Raw genomic sequence first — 21649 nt, forward strand, 5'->3', positions numbered from 1 at the left:
TTAAGAATAATTGTTGTTTGTAATTACGCGGCACGGCGTCGTTTAGGATTTGTGGAAAGCATGGGAAACGAATCGGTTGGGTAAGGAGGGTCATCCGGTAAGTTACCACTGTCCGATCTCAGGTGAGGCCCAGGAGGAAAATGGCCGTCGATTTCATTTGAGAAAACTTGTGGCTTTCACATAGATAAGAGGAGGACAATAAGTGAGAACATAAAAGTCAAAGAAAATGGTTAAGAAATGTTTGTTTTTTGTTATCTATATAGCCAACATAACCAAAGCATCAGTAACACATTACAAGTACAGAGGAAATTTCCAATCAGATTGAAACAAAAAATAATTTGCAATTACAATGTGATGAGTCAAGTATATGATTAAATGATTGTGAACCTTGTATAATTACAGCAATTTAATGGTGGAAGTTAGCCTACATTTCTTTTCCAAAACTACTAAAAATCTTGTCATAGAAGAAAACTACTAAAGTCCAAAAACTTACATTTCTTTAAGCTTAACCACAAATGTCTTAATCAAAAATCTATCAACAAAATAATAGAGTTGGGCGTTTTCACCCGAGAGACCGAGAAACCGGCTCGATCCAGACCAAAACCTACCATTCGCGTCGGGTTGAAAGCTCAATTCCTCGGTTCGGGCTAAACATAACCGAATACATCGTCAGGCAGGTCGGGCTCGGTTTCAATATTCGCCGGACCGATTAGGACCGATCCAAACCGATAATTTGTACTTGTATACATGTCGAGTTTTAATTGATTCTCAGACAAGTCTATAGAGGATACCCTAAGCTCACTTGCAGGCAATCACTCAATTTCATTTCGAGTCTTCGACCTAAAAACCGCATTCCAAGCCGTCCTCTTCATTTCGAGAAAACGATCCTCTTCTGTTCTTCACTTCTTCTTCACTCTCAAGTGTCAATCACTCTGTTTATCAATCAATCACCCATGGATAGGGTTGTCAATGGGTCGTGTCGGGTCAATGTATTTATCGTGTCACAAAAGACAAACCCAAACCCAACCCATTTAATAATCATGTCAAAAATGTAAACTCAAACCCAACCTATTTATTAAACGGGTTACCCATTTTCAACCCGCTTAACCCATTTAAGAAATATGTCGTGTCGTATTGGACAAAATGACTCATTTAAAGGTTAACATTGCCACCGATTTAACTAAAAAATTACATAAATTGATTAAATTCACTAGAGAATTTATAGTATTAATGGTGAAGTGGTAACTCTAGTTTAAAGTGAGAAAAATACTTATTCAACCTATATATATATATATATATATATATATATATATATATATATATATAATTATTATTAACTTTTTTAAATGGGTCGCCTACGCGGGTTATATATAATATATAATTTGACTAATTTAATAAACGGGTTACATGGGTTCATTTCGTGTTGGTAGGTTGACCCGTGGCCAACCCGTTTATTAAATGGGTCATGGCGGGTTGACCCGTGGCCGACCCGCTTTTTAATCGTGTGGGTTCAATCCGTTTTATTTCGTGCGGGTTTCGAGTCATGTCAGAATTGACAGCCCTACCCATGGATTCCTCCAATGCAAACACACCACAAACCCAATCCCAAAGCCATTCCGAACCCAATTCAAATTCTGATTCGAGTAATGCAAACTCCAATTCCAATTCCAAGTCCGATCCCGACACTGAAATTGTCGAGAATGCTGTCGTCCCTGCAACTGCAAGTATTGGTACTCGATCTTCTGCTGGAACCCCATCTACGATGACATCGTCACGGCCACCAAAACCCAGAAAGAGAGCGAGGAAGAGTATATCCACAGGGTCGAGGGAGCGTTCAATGGTATGGGAGCACTATGAGAAGATTGACAAGCCACTGTATAGTTCAAAGATGGAAAGAAGGTCCAGGTTCGGACTACCAAGAGGGCCAAATGCAGGTATTGCTCTACAGACCTTGCTTGTAATCCATACGATAATGGTACCAGCAGCTTAAAGAGGCATATAGAGGTTATGTGTAAAAAATACCCTGGTAGGATAGATATGGAAGAGTTTCAGCAAATGTTTGTAGCTGGTGGGAAGTTGAATGAACCTTCTTTAAGTATGAGGGCATTTAGTCAACATGCTTGTGTAAGAGCTTGTGTTGAGATGATAGTAATAGACGCGCTACCATTTAGTCACCCGGAGAAGGAAGGGCTTCAAAGGTTCTGTAAAGTTGCATAGTTTGCTACTTTCAATCTTTCATATTTTGCAACTTTGCATAGTCTGCTTTATCTGTTGTGGGACATGAATTAGTCATTTCTGTTGTACTGAGGCTGAAGATGTCATCATTGTCATGTGGCATTCTGAAAATTAGAAGCAGTTTACCTAAACAAGGAAATCTGGAAAAATAGGTGTCTTGGCCCGAAAAACCTGACCGATTGTGTTCGGATCGGTTTCTCATCGGTTTTAACTTGCTTAAAAGACCGATCCGGACCGAACCGACAGTGCTGATTTCGGTTTCGGTTTTCAACTTTTTCAGACCGGACCGATCCGAACCCAGCCCTACAAAATAATAATAATATCACCCTGGTATTAGCGAGCTGAGAGATTCATCCTTATGTCTATATTATTAGCTAAACAAGAATACGTACATATGAAACTGCCAAAAGCTCTATTCCAAAAAAAGTCATAATATAATTTGAAGGGTACTCCTTAGGTAGTATTGTTTCAACAAAATATCATTCCAAAAAATCAAGCACATAAAAACCGATTGCATCCAAAAAAGAACTCAAGTGCCTTAGAGAATTCAGTTGGTCGTTAATGATATTCATACGTTAGCTTCGACCTTCCAATCTATTATCTTCCGACATGTTTACAGAGAGGCGAATTTTGTAGCGGATCGTCTGGCAAAATTGGCTCATCAGAATTCTAATCCTTCTGTTTGGTTTTTTTGCCTTTCTCTTCTTGTGTCCCCAGTGTTCCATTTGGATCAGCTGAGAGGGGGTGTCAGTCGAGGGTTTGTGTTGTAGTTTTTGTTCCTTTTTTTTTTTTTTTAGTCATCGAAAAAAGCACATAAAAACCTATTTAATCATTTGATTGCTCCGGGCCACAATAATTTCTTTTCTCTATTTTCTCTATTAAAGAATGATCATATGATAGATAACATTAAGAAGAAGAGAATCATATTTCGTTGTCACTCAACAGAAAATCAAGGATCACAGACGAAAATCTCACCTTATTGACCAAGATAATATCTTACCGGCCTTGGAACACTTTGGAAGGCTGATTTTAATGTCAATTGCAGTCCTTGTCCTATAGGTACGTACTCGGATAAGCCATCTATCTTCATGGAAACCCCGTTTTCATGCTTTCCGTTAATTCTTTTCTCTAGAAGGCTGAAAATGTTGCCTAGCAAGTACCAAATGCCATACATTCAAAATTTGACTCAATTGGGTCCCCTTTTTTTTCCTTGTTTTTTTTCTGGCACCTTTTAGTTGGTGTGGTTCTTGATTTTCCTGGACCATCGATCCATATAAACCATTGTCAATATATGTGAACTCCCTCTGTTTTAACTTGCTTGTACCACATCGAAAATATAGAATGATCGAATATTGCTACTGCCTATCAACATGCTCGCCCATATGTCCATGCTTGGAAAAATTGGGTCATTGACTCTCTTTTGAGTCTGTGGACTGACTGTGACCGTCTACTTGCTCGTAAATTTAGGGTTTGATCTAGATCGATGATGGTGACCATTGACTGGGAAACTCCATGTGGAGTTGTGGACACCCCAGCCGCTTAGCTGGGTTTGTTTCAGTTGACTTCAGCCATTATATATATGTTTCTTAAGCCGTGATCTCTCAAGTCTCCGCACGCAACGCATCTCTTACGCATGGCCGCATGGGTGATGGAATTTCTAGCCTTTTGTTTCAAGAAAAACGGCTGTAGTTTCCAACTTAACACCTGTAGGATCAACGTTCAAAATAATTATTATTTAAGTCAATGAATAAAAAAAAAGTAAAAAAAAGAAAAAGAAAAAAAGAAAGAGTGATTCGAAGTCTTAACTTTGATGTATAGGTGCATATGTGCACAATCATGCATGCTATGTGCTATATCTCCGCAGTATTATTGGGGAGTTGTTCCTTTTATGCTTCAAAGTAACTCTTTGGACACAAACCACTGCAAGTGGCTTAGTGGTTCTTGCCTAGTTGGGTGTGCTCTTCAACCTAGGTTCAAATCCCGAAGCTGTTAAAGTGGTCAGGCACTGTGCTGCAAGTTGGAGCAAGTTGGAGCATTTCACATGCGCTGAAGGGGTTTATCTTCCCCTTGATAAAGTAAAAAAAAAAAACTCTTTGGACACACACATATATAGAATATTTCTAGTGAGAGATTCTCTTTTTTGATCATTTTATGGGATTGCTTATTGGAGCTTATTAGCCTAACTTTTTAATAATAAATCGGCATCTCGACCGTTCAGTTTTTAGGAATCTATTAATAGATCATTTTTGTAAATTTTTAGAAAAATTTTCGAATAGCGGGTCCCACAAACAATCTCTTAAAATGACCAAAAAAGGATCTCTTAGTGGAAGGGCCCTATATATTATATATATATATATATATATATATATATATATATATATATGCATTCGACTATTTAGTTTTTATAATGTATAGATCACTTTTGTAAATTTTCAGTCAAATTGATGATCGTTAAGGTATCGAACTAGATTAAATCAATGGACGAATGGAATCTATCCAACTTGAACCATTCATGTTTATAATTGTAAATCGCAGTTATGAATGCCTTAATGATTATCAATTTGGTTGAAAATTTGCAGAAGTTGATCTACTCATTAGATCTATAAACTAAATGGTTGAGATATGGAAATGTAATTGAAAAGTGAGTCTAATAAGCGATCCCTTAAAATGGCAAAAAAAAAAAGGATCCGTCACTAGAAAAGCCCTGTATATATAACGAGATTGGGCTTCTAAGAGCATCTCCAACCATTTAGTTATAAGTCATTTTGACTTTGGCTTTTTGGTAGAAGGATCTCCAACCATGCTCTTGCTTTAGCTATTTTGACTCTTGAGCCATAACTGGAGTCAAAATGACTCAAGTTTGTAGAATGAAAGCCAAATTTCTTTGGCTGAAAAAATGGTGGGCCCCGCTGCATGTGCTGCATATTGTAGTTAATTAATTCTCGAAAATGATTAATTTATTAAATGACTTTGGCTTTTGACTAAAGATGGTTGGAGATGCAAAAATTGAATGAATAGTGATGACATTAGGGGAGTCATATTTTGCATATGGCTTTGGCTTTTGACTAAATGGTTGGAGATGCTCTAATGAGAACTTCATGAAGACTTTCTAATTAAAGTTTGTGATATCCACTTTTCAATCACATTTTGACAAATTAACCGTTAGCTATTTAAACCCTATCTAACACGTGCAATCCACATTACTTGGACAAAGAAGCTTAACACAGGGTCCACCCACATTGTTGTTGGTCCCCTTTTCTTTCTTTTTTTTAACAAACCCTAGCTAATGTAACAGACTGCTCATGTATAGCTGAACAACTAGTATTTCATGCTTTTATAAAACGACAAAATACAAATCATTCAGGAATACTAGTTACTTTAGAAGCTAATTAAAAGCTGTATTTAGAAGCTAATTAAAAGCTGTATCCGATGGTTTAGGACTCATTAGCTAAAACAAATATATTCTATGGTTATGCGAAGGAAACTACGATGGTACCAAAACACGTTTATTTCTACCTTTTTCCGGCCGTCTAATCCTTATTCCCTAATTAGGGTTTTTAAGTAATAACAAAAGGCCAAGAGCACCATGCCAACGATCTGCATTTGTTTGGGTGAAGAAGTTGAGGACATTCATATAGGATTGTCTCCCTCGGAGAATAGGTGCAGACTAATCACTAATGGAAGTCAACAACGCATTAGCTTTAGTGATCATGTTAGCTATCTAAAATCTGCCAGGTGTTCCGACGTCCCTAATTATATAGATATAGTCCTCTAATCACGCAACCAATAAATATTATGCTTTCACATGACACTACATATGTATGGAGCATATATAATATAGTCTTGTAGAGCTTAATTAGAGGGCAATAATAGAGGAGGTTAGTGACAAAAACTATTAATAATATCAGAGAAAGGCCTAATGAAGAGTCAAACCATATATTAAACTAGCCTTAATTTTTGAACCATCATAATTAGCCTAATTTTCTATACATTGCTGATATAGTTATCCTCTGTACAATGTCCTCTTGTAATGTCCCTTAAATATTTCATCCGATAGTTTAATGTCATTGCATATGAATGATACCTGAAATAAAAGTTTTAAGGAGCTTATATTTTCAATGATAGAATGTTATTTAATTGTATTAGTTTACCATATGTATATCATTCACGATAAGAATTTGATTCTTGAATATTCGGCATATTTTATTTTTTTAATTATTAAATTTTGTTTAAATTAGAAACGGGTGTCTCAAGTATGCCAATTGCATTCACATGGTTTTCAATGGGGTTTGAGCGTCTCACAATTCCATAAGCTACTCCCTTTTTTTTATGGCAATATCCCAGATTATTCTCAAGTTACGACAAAATTCATAGTTTCATACAATTATTGTAAATAATCATGGGTTGGGTGCAAAATATCAAAATGATGGATCAAGCTGAACAAAAGTAAGAGATACTTTGAGGACAAGTTACAACACATTTTTAGTACAAATGTTGTGAGGCTGATGTGAAGTACTTTAGGCTTAATTTCGAAAAACAGCCTAACCAAAAAGAAGAAAAATTGATCCCAAACAGGATATTTATTCGAACTTCGAAGTATGCAAATTGCAAAGTGATGATGGCCTTTAAAGTGGGAATGGGCTACTTTTGGGGAATGAGAATACTTCTTTTGCTGGTGCTTTTTCAGTTTTTTGAGTTCTTCTATTCATCAACATCAAACACCCATTTTTATCGAGTCGCAGCGTCTCAGAGATGCAAAAGTAAGGAGGGAATAATTTCTGATGGGCCAAAGCAAGAATTTAATCAAATGTACAATCAAGGCGGTCGGTCAGTATTGATTAATCTCTTTATGACAGTATTTTCCTTAATTTTATATATGTTTCCGTTTCTTTTCTGGTTAGGCCTACATTGTTTTTTTTTTTTGAACAAAGGTTAGGCCTACATTGTTGAATTGTCAACATATATGAAGTCCTTCAAAAAATTTATTTAGAGTAATGATTTATATTAGCAATCTAAGAACGAAACCATATCATTTGATAGCATAAATCTTATCTCTACTACTATAAAGCGAATCCATCAAAAGTTTCACCATATTTTAAACTACCTTAATTACTCTTATTGTGTTAATTGAAAATTAAAAATAAATAAATACAAGAGTTATTATAGTAATAACCAAAAGAAATAAACAAAGAGATAAAAATGGAAAAGAGATGTGGGTAGTGAGAGGAGTATAAAATAAATAATTGCATTCATTTTAAATTCTCACGTCTACAAACAAGTGAATAAACTGATAAACTAAAATTAATCACCAATATGGATATGTGAAATATGTTTCAAATCTCGCCAAAATGGAGATCCATGGAGTTGATGACTTAGTGTAGAGCTATGGTTGTCATCATGTGTTGATTTTTGTTAGATACAATTGGTTTTTATGGAATCACACACCGTAATGACATTGCGTATTTAAACACATCAACCAATGTCCGCAGGACAAACAAATAAGATTTGAATATTATTTTGAGATTACTTATTGTTTAGATAGTCCGAAACTTCAAACCTTGCAGTGGTAATAAGAGGCCAAGGTTCCATCCCATGTCGCAATCAAAATGGACAGGCGGGCATCTTTGCCTATTTGAAACCCTAATTAATTTGTAAGTTGTGACCATGATGATCATATATATTCCCAATTTCGAAAAGCAAAAAAAAAAAGGTAAATAATAATGGGGGGTGAAATTTGCACACCCTAATTTGCAAACCACACACCTTTTCATTTTTTTAATAATATTTCATCTCACTCCATTTTGCACTTCCTAAAATACCCTCGACAAACTCTCTCTCTCTCTCTCTCTCTCTCTCTCTCTCTCTCTCTCTCTCTCTCTCTCTCTCTCTCTCTCTCTCTCTCTCTCTCTCTCTCTCTCTCTCTCCCCCCTCTCTCTAAAACCACGTCCTCCTCCTCCTCGTCACCTTCCTCTTCATCCACAGCGTTCCCCAGAAAGTCTTCGCCACCCTCTGCCTCCGCCTCAAAAGCAAATCCGGCATCTCTCTCTGCCCCCCCCCCTCCTCCCCCAATTCCTCAGCCCCAATCCTCCTATACGGCCTCACACTATGCACAACCCCCTTGGGAAAAAACCTCGCCGACGGCAGGTCCTCCATTGTCCGAAACAGCTCCGGCCTATCCCTCTCGGTCCACAAGTCAAACCCTCCCGGCCTCTGGAACCGATCGGCCAAGACCTTAACCTGCTCATCAGCGCTGACGGAGAACAAAGTGTGAGGCTTCTCGACGGTCTCCCAGTGGCGCTCGAGCTCCGACACGGCGACTTCAGCGGCAGCAACGGACTGCCGCCGGGGTACAACCGAAGATACCCCCCAATGCAATTTCAACTTCTCGTCGTCGCAAGACCCGTCGTCGCAGTTCGATTCTTCGGAGCCCTATCCTCCCAAATTGAAAAGGCCCAATTCGCGAAACAACGACGTTTTGAGGAGGCCGTTGAAGAAGGGGAAGAAGGTGGCGGCGGTGCTGGCGACGACGACGTTGATGGAGGCGCAGGAGTTCGGGGAGATGATGAAGCATGCGGACGAGGTCAATTTCGCGTTGGATGGGCTGAGGAAGGGTCAGCTGGTTCGGATCAGAAGGGCGAGCTTGTTGTCATTGTTGGGGATTTGCGGCATGCCGCAGCAGAGACGGCTTCTGAGGACTCAAGGGTAGGTTCTTGCTGGGTTTTCAGTCTCAAAATTTGAGCTTGGTAATGGGATTCTGTTGAACTTAGTGAATTTTTTACTGTGTGTAAATGGTAATGTTGGTTTCGGGTGGTTCTTGGATAAGTGGGGTGTTTCAATTTAATGAAGCAGTTCTTGATTGGTTTCCATATTTCGAGCTGGTTTTCGAGGGATCTTGATTGTAGGGGAATGCATTGTTTATAGGGTTGCATGACAATTTATTGGAAAATGTGAGTGTTGATTGTCAAAATTTGAGCTTGGGAATGCATCGTTGGTGAAGTTTTACTGTGTGTAAATGGTGATGTTGGTTTCTGGTTGTTCTTGGATAAGTGGGGTGTTCGAATTTAGAGATGTAGTGTGAGGAACGTTCAAGAAGGGGAAGTGCTCGTCGCGGAGGAGAGCAATCAGGAGGCCGAGCATGGACGGCGAGGAGTTCATTAACCTCCTGCACAGCTCGGATCCGGTCAAGGTGGAGCTCAATCGCCTCGAGAATGAAGTCAGAGGTGTGAATGCGGCTCAATCTACTGGTTTTCTTTGAGATTTGGAGCTCGTATTCGAGAGTCGTTTAACGATTTTTGGCCGTCGTTGTGTGAGTTTTGCACATAAGGACCGAGAGTTGGGAGAGGTGCAGGCTCATATCAAGGCTCACAAGCTCTCTGAAAGGGCCAGGGAAAAGGCTGTTGAAGCGTTTATTTTCACCATTTTCTGTTACACTGATTTTCCGAGCTGTTTCGGACCATGGAGGATTGGGACTGAGGAATTGGGGGAGGAGAGAGAGAGAGAAGACCCAAAAAGAAAAAAAAAGAATCTGTCAAGGGTATTTTAGGAAGTGCAAAAGGGAGTGAGATGAAATATTATTAAAAAAATGAGAGGGTGTGTGGTTTGCAAAATAGGGTGTGCAAATTTCACCCCATAATAATATATAACCTTAGTTTGTACTTGGTGTGACCTATACCTAATGGAGTATATGGTATAAGAATGATTAAATTTGTCAATACAAAGTACAAGAGAAGAGCTAGCAATTAGTATGATTCAAAAGAGGAAATTATAATTTTTTATGTGAGTGCCATGAAAGTAGGCTAGCTTTTTTTAATTTCTAAGAGGAGCTAAATATCATGACCTTCCCGCCCCCACGATTCCTGTTGCGTTCCACTTGGTTGTTAAACAATCTGGGCACCCATGAAAGTCATTCTGGGAGGCCATGGTTTAAAGTAGAGAGCAGCTTCCTGCATCTTTCTCAACTTTGATCATTCTTCATCTCATATTGACTCAGAAACCCTACTACAGTGAAAAAGTAGTTTTGCCAAGAATCCAATACCTTTATTCAGAGAACTATAGGCTTCCTTCATTGAAAAGTTTCCTTCACTGTGTGTAGTGTCAAGGCATATACCCCAAGATTCATGGGTTTAGTGGGGAGCATAATCAAAATTCAAAAGCAAAACCCAACATTGTCACACCAACTACCAATAATATGCAAAAAAAATTCCAGAATTCCTACCATAGCCTTCATTAAATTTGCCCTTTTAACAAACCTAGTGGACACGCACTGGAAAAATCTGAGAGCATCCGGGGTTCCTCGAAAGTCCCTGAACGTGCATTAGATGATAACGATGATTTGCCCAGTGGATTGTGCTTGGTTTATAAATGTTCCACATGGGTTGGCTAATGTTTTCAGGTTTGGTTTGTGAAAGATGTGCACTGAATTATGATCCAAAAGTTGTGAGAAGTGTCATATGTAAACCAAACCACTAGTTATTGTCTGTTCCACAATCTTAGCAAGAGATCAGTTTGATAACCTCATGTACTAAGGAGGACTGCATTCCCAATTCATTTCACTCAAAGTTAACTGAAATCACTGAAAATGGGAGAACAAAATTATCGTCATCTAACAACAAATGAAATGTACCCTAATTATAATGGGATGAATTCTAATAGAGTTTATTGAGAGTAGTATATGCAAGATTGGAATATGAAGTCTTGTTTTGAAATACTCTAATTTCAAGATTGAATATGAAGTTGTTTAATTTAAAATTCATGATATTTTGGCTTCTTTATCTACTCACAAAAGTTGCTTTTGAGTTGGATGTTTTAATTTTAACTTGATTTGGATATTAGGTCTAATGAGCTATTGAAGTGTCTTGGGAGCGAGAGTATTGTTATCTTGATCGGAAGATACCTACCAACCGTTTGTAATACAGGAAATTTATTATAGACACCTAACATATTAATGATACAAAACTAGAGTACCGATAACAAGATTTATACTTTGCTAGATATAGTGGAACACTTTGAGTTGAACGAGCGTTTAGCAAGTAATGTTTTTGTGTCAATCCAAATGTCACTAACGTCATTCTATATAATTGATTCACGTGTTCGATTAACTAAATCTGACCATATGAGGATGTGGTCGAAAAATCAATGAGTTAAAGTTTCCAGTTCTAATATTGGTCATCAATATATATGACTTGAGTCACGCCAAATGCAGTATCATTTATTTATTTTTTCGATAGGAAGAAACTTCATTGATAACAAAGATTACAATGAGAATAGGTATATTGGTTTTCTATCATCTCCCAACAAGGATTAATAGAAAAACCCAGCCCACTAGACTTTAAGATTCGAAGTCCATACTGACACACTAATGGAGTTAAAGAGGCCCTCGACTCCAAGTAAAGAAAATGTTGACTAACTTTGAAGGCTTTCTTTAATAGGCGACGTGCAACTTTATTGCAGTATCATTGGAAATGCAAAATTTTTCCTTACAATTTATAAGAATTTATACACACGTACACCTATTCAGCTCTAAAATCGTGAAGGCTTGAGTTTTTAGACGAGAAGAAAGACGGGACCCCCTCCCCCAAGCGAGACCCTCTCTCTCTAAACTGTAGAGAGAGAAAGTAGATCTGGAAAAAACCCCCTCCCCCTTCTCTTTAGCCCAAATCTTAATCCCTTGGGATCTAGATTGAAGGCCTAAGAGTTGGGGGGAGGTCGATCTCTGTCAATAGGTGGTGGGTTTGGTTATCGGAGTTTGTGGCTAATAGGTTTGCTCTTGCCTGGGTTCCAGTTGAAAGTGGCGGAGGCACAGCAGGACGGTTCGTGGCTGAAGGAGGTGACCGGTTGCGTGGCCGGCGTTCGCATTCGATCTGGAGCTTGGGTTTGTGGGTGGATCCGGTCGGATCGTGTGGCTGTCGGCGACGATGAGAGGCTTGTTGAAAGTGGCGGAGGCACAGCAGGACAGTTCGTGGCTGAAGGAGGTGACCGGTTGCGTGGCCGGCGTTCGCATCCGATCTGGAGCTTAGGTTTGTGGGTGGATCCGGTCGGATCGTGTGGCTGTCGGCGACGATGAGAGGCTTGGTACTGGGTCTCTGCCGGTGATGGCAGTTCCTCGTATCAGACCCTCGTGGTTTGGGGTTGTGGTGGTGGAGGAGGTGATCTGCCGAAACTCTGACGGAGATGGTGGGTCGACGGCTGTCGGTGTCCGAATGAGGCGGCGGCGCGCTGGTCTGGGAGACGCTATGGTGGCTGCGCCGACTGTGCCCAAGTCGTATTGGGCTGGAATCAAAGCTTGGGCCATATTGACCACTGTCCGATGGTGGGCCTATCAAGGCCTGTTAACTGTTTACTGCTTTTTTGTTTGTCTTTTTTCAGTTATTGCTTTGTCGGTAATAACCTCCAACCGTTTTCCGGTAGGAGGCCGTGGCCTGTGTGCCAGTGGCCTGTGTGGCAGTCATTGCACCTTGTGTGCCTGTTTTGCTCTAGGTAGGCGGCGAGTTCCTTGCACGTGCAAATGGTCGCTGCCTCTTAGTAGCAGAGGGAAATTATGTGTCACTGGATGTAGTGTCCAGTGGCATTATGATGGGAAAGCTATGCGTATGGTAATTATGCTTTGCTGCAGTCGGGTTGCAAATCAAGTTATCTTTCTGTTGTATCACCGCTGCGTTAATGCAGTTAAAGCAAATAGAGTCGCCAGTAGAGCGCTCTTTGCTAATTGGTGCTTTGTTGAGTACAAGCATTTAGTAGAGACTCAGGATAGTATTTCAGGATGTTCTACTTATTGTAATCAGGGGTTTAGGCTCATTGTCCTCCCCTTGTATTCGACAGTTTCTTTAATTAAGGCTATCAAGGCTTGAGGGTTGCCGCACCGCCCTTTTCTCAAAAAAAAAAAAAAAAAAAAATACACACGTACACCTATTTCTATATAATTAATTGTTGGATAAAATACTTTAATTATTGTGTGTATCTTTTTATTAATTTTTTTTTTGTGAGAACCTAATGTAACGTCTGGTATTACTTTACAATTTCTGCACTTTTGTGATTAAACGAATATAACATGCAATTTAGAGAAAGAAAAGTTCTCGAAAGATGAGAGTATATATATACTCGATATTGGCAAGAACCGTTCAACAATCAAGTCATTTTTATATTCAGCTGAAGGTATATATAGGCTCCAGTTTTGTACCTTGCCTTGCCTTGCCTTATAGCTCCAGACCTCCAGTTACATCTGGCCTTGTAGGGTTTAGATTACTTGTTCTCTCAATATATTTGTGGAAGAAGCCTCACCGACTCAGACTCTACAAGGCCGTTCCCACGCATGTTGACTTTTGCCAAAGACACATTGTAAGCCCGAGCCTCACAGTTATATCGAAAATGCGCGCACGTAGTCTTTATTTATTTGATAAGGTAGGATTAGATTATATGGGTCTGTTTCTGAAACAGAAAGGCACATGAGCAGAGATGATGATTGGTGGCACTAATAAGATTAGATTTGCCTAAAGATTATAGCTAGAAAGCCCAACTGTTCTGAAGCACCGAGGTTGATGGACATGATCAAACAGTATTGAACTATTGTTAATGGATGGGATGGGATGGGATGGGATGGCATGATTAGGCAAAAGACAGCAAGTAGCACTAGACATACCGGGGCAACATCCATATGAAAAAGTAGGAATAGTTCATAAATGATTGCTCCGCCACTAATGGTCAACATGACAACAGGGTTGGGCCTTGGGCTCCACTTTCGAATTGATACTTCTGGGTTTATCATCCAGACGACCCAATAAATGTAGTTTCCACCGCCTGTCCCGGGTTTCCGGGATTAGGGTTGATATCCAAGCACTTTACATCTACAAGGAATACTGGTTATCATAACATAACAAATGATATTACTTAATGCAAATTAATGTAATAACGAAAATTTCACTAATTGTTGTGACACAGTGATAAAAAACAAGTTCTTCTAAACACTAGAGGCAAATAAGAAATTATGCATGATAGTAATAAAAGAAAATTCAATCATTTAGGACTCCCGTTTTCTAAGAAAACTAGGCCATCGAAGCCTCCAATTGGAAGTCTCATCCGAAGATCAAAGTGAATATGTTTAATGACGCCAATTTAAAGCCATTAATTACAGAGGACAATGAATGCAGCACACGCTCAGGTTAATTTGCCCTCTCAAGCTGTCCCCATCATTGTCCCATTCTCCTTTCAGTTCTGAAATATGAGAATCCCTGTTCCTTTATTTTCTTTTCTTCTTGTAGGTAACTGCATTTGGTCATTCATTTTATCTGTAATAGACAGAGCTATATATCTTCAGTTATTTCTCACTATTCAACTTGTCTTGGACTCTTGGCTATGGCGATTCGGAATTGTACACCTTCCTACATGTTTACTCGATCATGCATGCTTGTTGACTCCTCATAAGAAGAGAGTGCACAGAGCCATAGAGCACTGATTTCATTATCGTGGAGGACCCAAATATTGATTACACCACCAATGAGCCCGGAAGAGGAAGATATTTGCCGGAACCAATTCTTGGGTCGCCCACTAGCTTGGGCATTGGAGTTGTTTGGGCTTAGACCTGTCTTCATTTGTGGTCCATGTTTAACCTAAGCAATACGTAAGACGAAGTCTTCGTCTTTAGGTATAGAAACGAGTATGCTCTCAGAGTCTAAGCTAGCTCTATCAATCAATAAGTTAGTTGTTAGAAAGGCAAAGAACTAGCTAGTGGGAGTGAGTAGTGAGTGAGTGCATCACAGCATCATACATGGTCATCTTTTGCCCCAAAATATGTGGATCGATCAAGAATGACAACACAAGTTGTTTGAATACTAGTGGAGGATATATAACTTCCAAGGTTCAGTTGCTGTCATATGCGTGTGTGTGTATAGGCCTTCTATGCTAAGGAGGTCCTTAATTTAGCTTAAGGAACAAATTTCTATATTTTGGCCACTTTTCGATCGTATATTCACATATTAATTGTTCAGTTTTTATGTAGGGTGAGGATCAATCGACACATTATTTGACACACTTTTTTACACTTCATTTGAGCCCTCATATATAAAGACATTTAATGGTCATGATTAATTATGGCAAATGATTTGGCATAAAATTTATTCTTAACAAAAATAAAATAAAATTACGTAAAACTTTTGTAAAAACAAAAATAAAATAAAAGGTTTAACAAAAAATGATTAACAACTGAGAATACAGTAAAAAAGAACAAAGAAAAAAAAAGCAAGAACAGCATAACACGATCTCAGATTCTTGTTAAATGGAAGATTGATAGACCAACTGTTCAGTACATCAAAAGAAAATAAAGAATAACCCAGAAACATTCATCGAGGAATCTCGCATTGAACATAAAGCCAAGAAAACCACAATAAGTAGAGAGAGAACGAAGATGATTGATCACCACAATTTTGATTCTCAGTTACAGGTTAGAGAACAATTAGAAAACCATATCCATCAAAATTATGGTTGTAGGTTTCTCTTTATTGCATGATTCAGGTTTTGAGATTGGGGTTAATTGTTCTTAGGCTTTGTGAATTGTAAATAGTTAGAGAACATATACACACAGATATAAACAACATCTGGGAGAAGATCAACAAACCAATTTTGTAATGGAACGATTAAAATTTCCTGTACCAAAATATGGATTGTCAAAAGAATTCTTATAAAAAAGAAAAAATTGTGAAGAACTTGTGTTCGCAATATTTAGGAAATTTCCATTTGTTTCATCTTTATTACTTTGCCAAATAATGAATGGAAGAATGGAAAATGGCGTTCTTGTTCAGAAAATGAGTTCTTGCTCTTTTGATCTTTCATTTTTTTTTTCTTTTTGAACGTATTTTTCTGTTTTCAATATCTTGTTAGACTTATTATTTTATTTTAGAAAAGAATTTTTAACAAATTTTATGTTTTTGTTTTTTTTTTTTTGATCCAGAAGAAACTTCATTAATAATGAACTGGTTACAATGAGTTTTGGGCAACATCTCTTACACAGAAATGGCCACTGGACTTCACACTAGAACACTCCAAAATGACTAACTGACAGAAAAAACCTCGACTCAACTACAGACTTAAAACTTGCACAACAACTAAAAGGCAAAGACAACATGCGCTGGAGCAGTGAATCTCAAACTCACAACTTTGTCAACACTAACTGGCCACCCAGAGTCCTCCTGACCTGCCTTTAATCGACCAAGTCTACACTCGTTGTGACTTCGAACCCGACCAAAAGAAATGCTGGACCATCAGACCTGAGACTAAACTAAACCCAACACCATTGCCACCTTAATGTCAACACCGACAATCCAAAAATGCTCCAAATCGCCATCACCTCCGAACCGAAACCAGAAAGGAGCGACCCACTAGAAGGCCAAGGATGATTGTCTATGCTAGTATGACACAGCCAGACATTTTCGCCACCGCTACTGACCCAACTCTAGAACCGGAACGACCCTCTAGACCGCCGAAGAGAAGATTGTCTATGCCAATAATTGCAGTGCACCGACCCAACAGCTAAAACTTATTACCGAAAAACAAAAACAAAAAAAAACCAAGCCCTAAAAACTAGTAATAACCCAACACACATAACCCAGCATCAGCATGCCTCGATCCCGCAAGGTGTAGCCACGACAACCCACCACCGACAGCCAATCCGCCACCTCTCCATCCTTCCACCAAGGGCCCAACCCACCACCGGCGACGTCGCCACCTCCACCTCACCGCAACTTCTCGCCAACTCTCGCCTCCATGGCAAACAATTATTATCAACAAACACAAATGAAAATTATAGGCAGCCAATAATGGCCCAAAGGTGGGGCCCAGGACCACCAATCAGCCCAACCAATCGGATCCCCTCGGCCTGCAAGCCTGGTTCCGCCAGCCCTGCGTCTCCCCCACACCACCGTCCCCTCGCCGGCAACTGACGACGACTAAACTCCACAACTTTGAAGCCCAAAAGACTAGGATAGATCTTGGTTTGGGATGCTCCAACACCAGAACTATGTCCACAGTCTCGTTCATCGCTGCACGCGCGTCAAGCTGCCATAGACACTGACACATACCGCCAAGGAAATATTCCACCAACCCATGCCTAAACGCCGAGCACCACCGCTCACCATTCCGCAACCCAGATCGGATTCGATCTGAGTCATCTGACGTGGATCCCCAAACCGTCAATCCACTAACCACTTCCTGGTTTATCCTACTACCTTTGAGCACGTCGCTCAAACAATGAGCCGCCCTTGACACAAGTCCCGTCCGGCCACGCTTGTCACACGCTGCAGAGGCCAGCGGCCGCCACAGGCATGGAGGCGCAACCGGACGAGGAGGATTTCTCTCTTAGGGTTTGTCTCCTGGTTTCTCTATATTTATTTTACAACTCCATACTTTGGGAGAGGATCTTGATAATTTTATGTTTTTGTTGGGAGGAAATTTAATAGCATGTCATTTTCCATAACTAATCTTGACCATTGAATGTGTTAATATCTAAGGGTTAACATAACGTGTAAAAAATTGTGTCAAATAGTGTGTCCATTGATCCTGACCCTTTTATGTATATATGAGTAGATCACTTATGTAAATTTTCAGCCAAATTGATGATCGTTAAGGCATCCAAAACTGCAATTTACACGAACGGTTCAGGTTGGACAGATTTGGTTCGTTGTGTAAATTGCAGTTTTGGATGCCTTAACGATCATCAATTTGACTGAAAATTTGCAGAGATGATCTACTCATATTTTCCTAAAAATTGAACGGTTAAGATGTGAATATGTGATCGAAAAGTTGTCAAAATATGAAAATCCATTCCTTAAGCTAAGTTAAGGACCTCCTTACAGAGCAAGATTCTACACACACACACACACATACATGCATACAATGCTTCTTTGCTAAGGACCTCCGCATATATTAAAATATGCGGATTTCCTTGATATACTCACTTTTCGATCGCATATCCACATTTTGACCATTCAGTTTTTAGGTCCTAATGTATAGATTACTTCCATAGGCCGGATCAGAAGAGGACGTCCGCATAGATGCCAAAGTGCGGACATCCATCCTCAGGCCTCGATCAGGCGTCGATGGTGGCATTGCTGTTGCTGGACGAAGACTCTGGACATCCCGGAAGGCGTCGCTATCAAGGTGAAGGCTCAGGTGATCGAATTCGAAGGCATGCGCGGGGAGCTCGCTGAAGCCGTAGAAGCACCATCAAGGTCGACTTCAAACTCTTCATCGATGAGTCTAGAAGAAAGAAGAGGTTCGACATCGAGGCCGCCCGTCGTCGCCTGATGCATGTGTAAGGATGAACGTCCGTACTTTTTTTGTTTTGCGGATGTCCGCTTCTGAATTGCTCCATATATATATATATGTGTGTGTGTGTGTGTGTGTAAAATCAAATTAACACAGTACTGGGTATAAACAAATTCATGCATTAGCATAGTGGAAAGCAATACATCATTTTAGTTTCATATATGAAGTTTATATCCAATGCCAAATTAGCTATATATCAGGATAATACCATTGTTATCGATCTCTTTTGTTTATGACTCGATCGATGCAGATGAACAATAAAGATGAGCTGCCAGTTTTGACTGTAAAAGAAGTATTCAGTAGGTTGAATTAGCTAGCTAGTAGTTTTAATTTAATCTAATTAACAAGGAGATAGTGGCTCTGAACTTTTGATCACCAAGTAATTAATGTCAAAAACATTTTGGTTTACAGACTTGTTGTAAACAGTACAGTTTGATAAAGTCCAAAACCAATTGACAATGGATGCAGTGGCCCAAAATCTTATAAATTCATATGCAAGGTCGCCAATTTCCCATGTGAGATTCATACTTTCAACACGCCCCCGCACTTGTGGTGAATTTTCATGTCATATACGTGGACAACTTATATTGGGTGACGTGGAGCTCGTGTGGCCGCGAAGCATGCACACGTGGGATAACCTACTCTGATACCATGATAAAGTAATCTGGGGTTCACATTCAAAACCAATTAACAATGAATGTAGTGACCCAAATCTTTATAAACTCATATGCAATATCCCCAATTTCCCATGTGGGATTCATACTCTCAACACATACAGTCTTACTTCCAAATATAGATCAAGGGTCCTCCATGTTATATTCAAAAACCTCTATTTTAAACTTCAATCATTGAGGCAAAGAAGATAAGTGATGCATATGTTTAATTACATTCCATCATTTTCAACTTTACAAAGAGGAAGAAGGCGCGATTAATTAATAGGATTTACTAGGCCCTAGATGACGCCCTCAGATCTTAACTAGGATCTTTGATTTAAAAGGTTGAAATAAAGATATAAAAGAACAAGGTCAAACCGACCAAAAAGTGAAAAAAAAGAAGTGGTACGTAGTTACCCGAACAAAAATTAGCAAGAAAAACTAGCACTTTCACATGAGCTTTGATACAAAAGCTCCTCCAAGTATTCAGCACCCAAATCCTCTAATACCACCACATTTTGCGTTACGACGTTCTCTTGCGTTTTATTCTTTGTTACTTTGGAAGGAATCGAACTCTTGACTTTTTCTTGCTCTTTATTACAACTATTCTTTTTGCACAAAGACTTTCTTCTCATCGAGTGCCTCCTCTTGAGTGCCACAATTGGCGAGCACCCTTCGTCATATCTACACTTGATCTCTTGAAGTGACTCCCTCACAACTTCAACCGGAAAATTGAGCACAGCCAAAGGACCCCTCAGTGCAAATGCAGCTTGGTCATAGGCCAAAGCAGCTGCCTCGGCACTATCGAAAGTGCCAAGCCAAACCCTGACTCCATGCCTCGTCGAGTCCCTTATCTCAGCTGCGTATTTCCCCCAAGGCCTCCTCCTGACCCCTCTGTACGACTTTTCCTTTCTGGGTTTCCCTTCAAACACTTGGAAGGCATTGGAATTGGAAGTGACCTCCTCTTCCTTTACAGCTCCACCAAACCAGTGCGTTTCTTCAGCCACTAATGCTGGTTCTTTAGCCACAGCATCGAACAGCAACAAATCTTGAGGCTCATGATTTGTGTTAAATGGTGGAAAGTTCAACATATCGTTGTTGAAAGTATCGAGTAAAGCGTCGTCCCATGATAAAGAATCTAGCGACGAACCGAAGGAGGATTCAGGTGAGAATTGAGAAGGGTTTGAGAATTGGAAGAGAGAGTATGACTCCATTTCCATTTGTGTATATGCTTGGAATTTGTGTGTTGTTCTTGGTTTTGTTTTGTTATATTTCCAATAGTACAACAAGCCCTATATATACCCGAAGAAAATCGAGACTTTGAACCAGAATGCTGACAATGCAAAGTTTAGAATAATGAAGAGGATAAAATATAGCCAGGTGAAAGGTACAGCTTCTGGGTAAGGAGGATGTTAGGATTGTAGCACCAAAATCTAGTGCCAACTAAATTATTCAATCTTGGCTTTTCCTTGGAACCGAGACTAACATTTCTAGTTCATTTACACACGTGGGTCAAATGAGGCAGTGAGGCACGGCGGCGGGGTTGGACCCGAGTTATTTACGATTATAAATAATAGTATAATATATACCAGAGAAATAGACAAACCCCAGTTGCCGTGGCATGATGGAAACCCTAGCTAGCAAGTTGCAGTGGGGCCATTAAATAAATAAAACTATGCCAAAACCAAGCTTAATTATGATAACTAATAATAATCTGGCTAACTAAGAAACCCTAGTTGCTGGCGATTAGCCTGTAAGACAAAGTTTAAGTTTTTTCTTGTCGGACAACACATCTAAGGCCATGTTTGGTTGACCGGAAAGGAAAGGAATCACTTTCCTTTCCTTTGGGAAAGTGTTTCCGGAGGGGGGGGGGGGAGGGAACCAAATTCCTCCACTTTTTCCTTTGCTTTGGGAAAGTGTTTCCCTTCCTTGGCTGTCCCCAAACGCAGGAAAGGAAAGTATTTCCTTTCCCAACACCCACTTTCCGGGAAACAAACATGGCCTAAGGGTGTTAAGTAATCGTAATGTTCCCTGATTTAATTAAAATCTAATAATTGTAAGAGCTTTTTATACAGTGAGACGGATATTTTTTAAAAACAGTGTTGTAGAGGTTGCATGTGAGAAAAGAGAAAGATAATTTTAAAAATAAAAGTAAATTACTGCCAAACTGTTCTTTGGGTAATGAGGAATCAAAATGGACAAATTTAAGGGAATCGTTCAGGGAATCGTTCTATCCCTTGATTTAATTAAATTCAAGGGTTGTACAAGCTTTTTATACGCTGAGATAGATACTTTAAAAAAAATATAATTATGGAAATTGCATGTGAGAAAAGAGAAAGATAATTTTAAATATATAAGTAAATTACTGCTAAATTTTTGTTGGGGCAATGATAAAAAAGGTCATTTTGAAGTGCCTTATTATAATCCAGAACACACAAATGTCCCCATGA

The 21649-nt window shown here is 39.4% G+C and overlaps 1 protein-coding gene across 1 annotated transcript; it reads right to left on the reverse strand.

The window, feature by feature from the left end:
- Positions 1-19370: 19370 nt before the first annotated feature.
- LOC133739665 (ethylene-response factor C3-like) lies at positions 19371-20495 on the reverse strand. The gene has a single exon (XM_062167449.1). It carries the CDS (start codon positions 20417-20419, stop codon positions 19628-19630), a length of 792 nt encoding a protein of 263 aa, XP_062023433.1. The 5' UTR covers positions 20420-20495; the 3' UTR covers positions 19371-19627.
- Positions 20496-21649: the final 1154 nt, after the last annotated feature.

Source organism: Rosa rugosa, chromosome 3 (genome assembly GCF_958449725.1).
Source record: "Rosa rugosa chromosome 3, drRosRugo1.1, whole genome shotgun sequence".
Classification (NCBI taxonomy): domain Eukaryota; kingdom Viridiplantae; phylum Streptophyta; class Magnoliopsida; order Rosales; family Rosaceae; genus Rosa; species Rosa rugosa.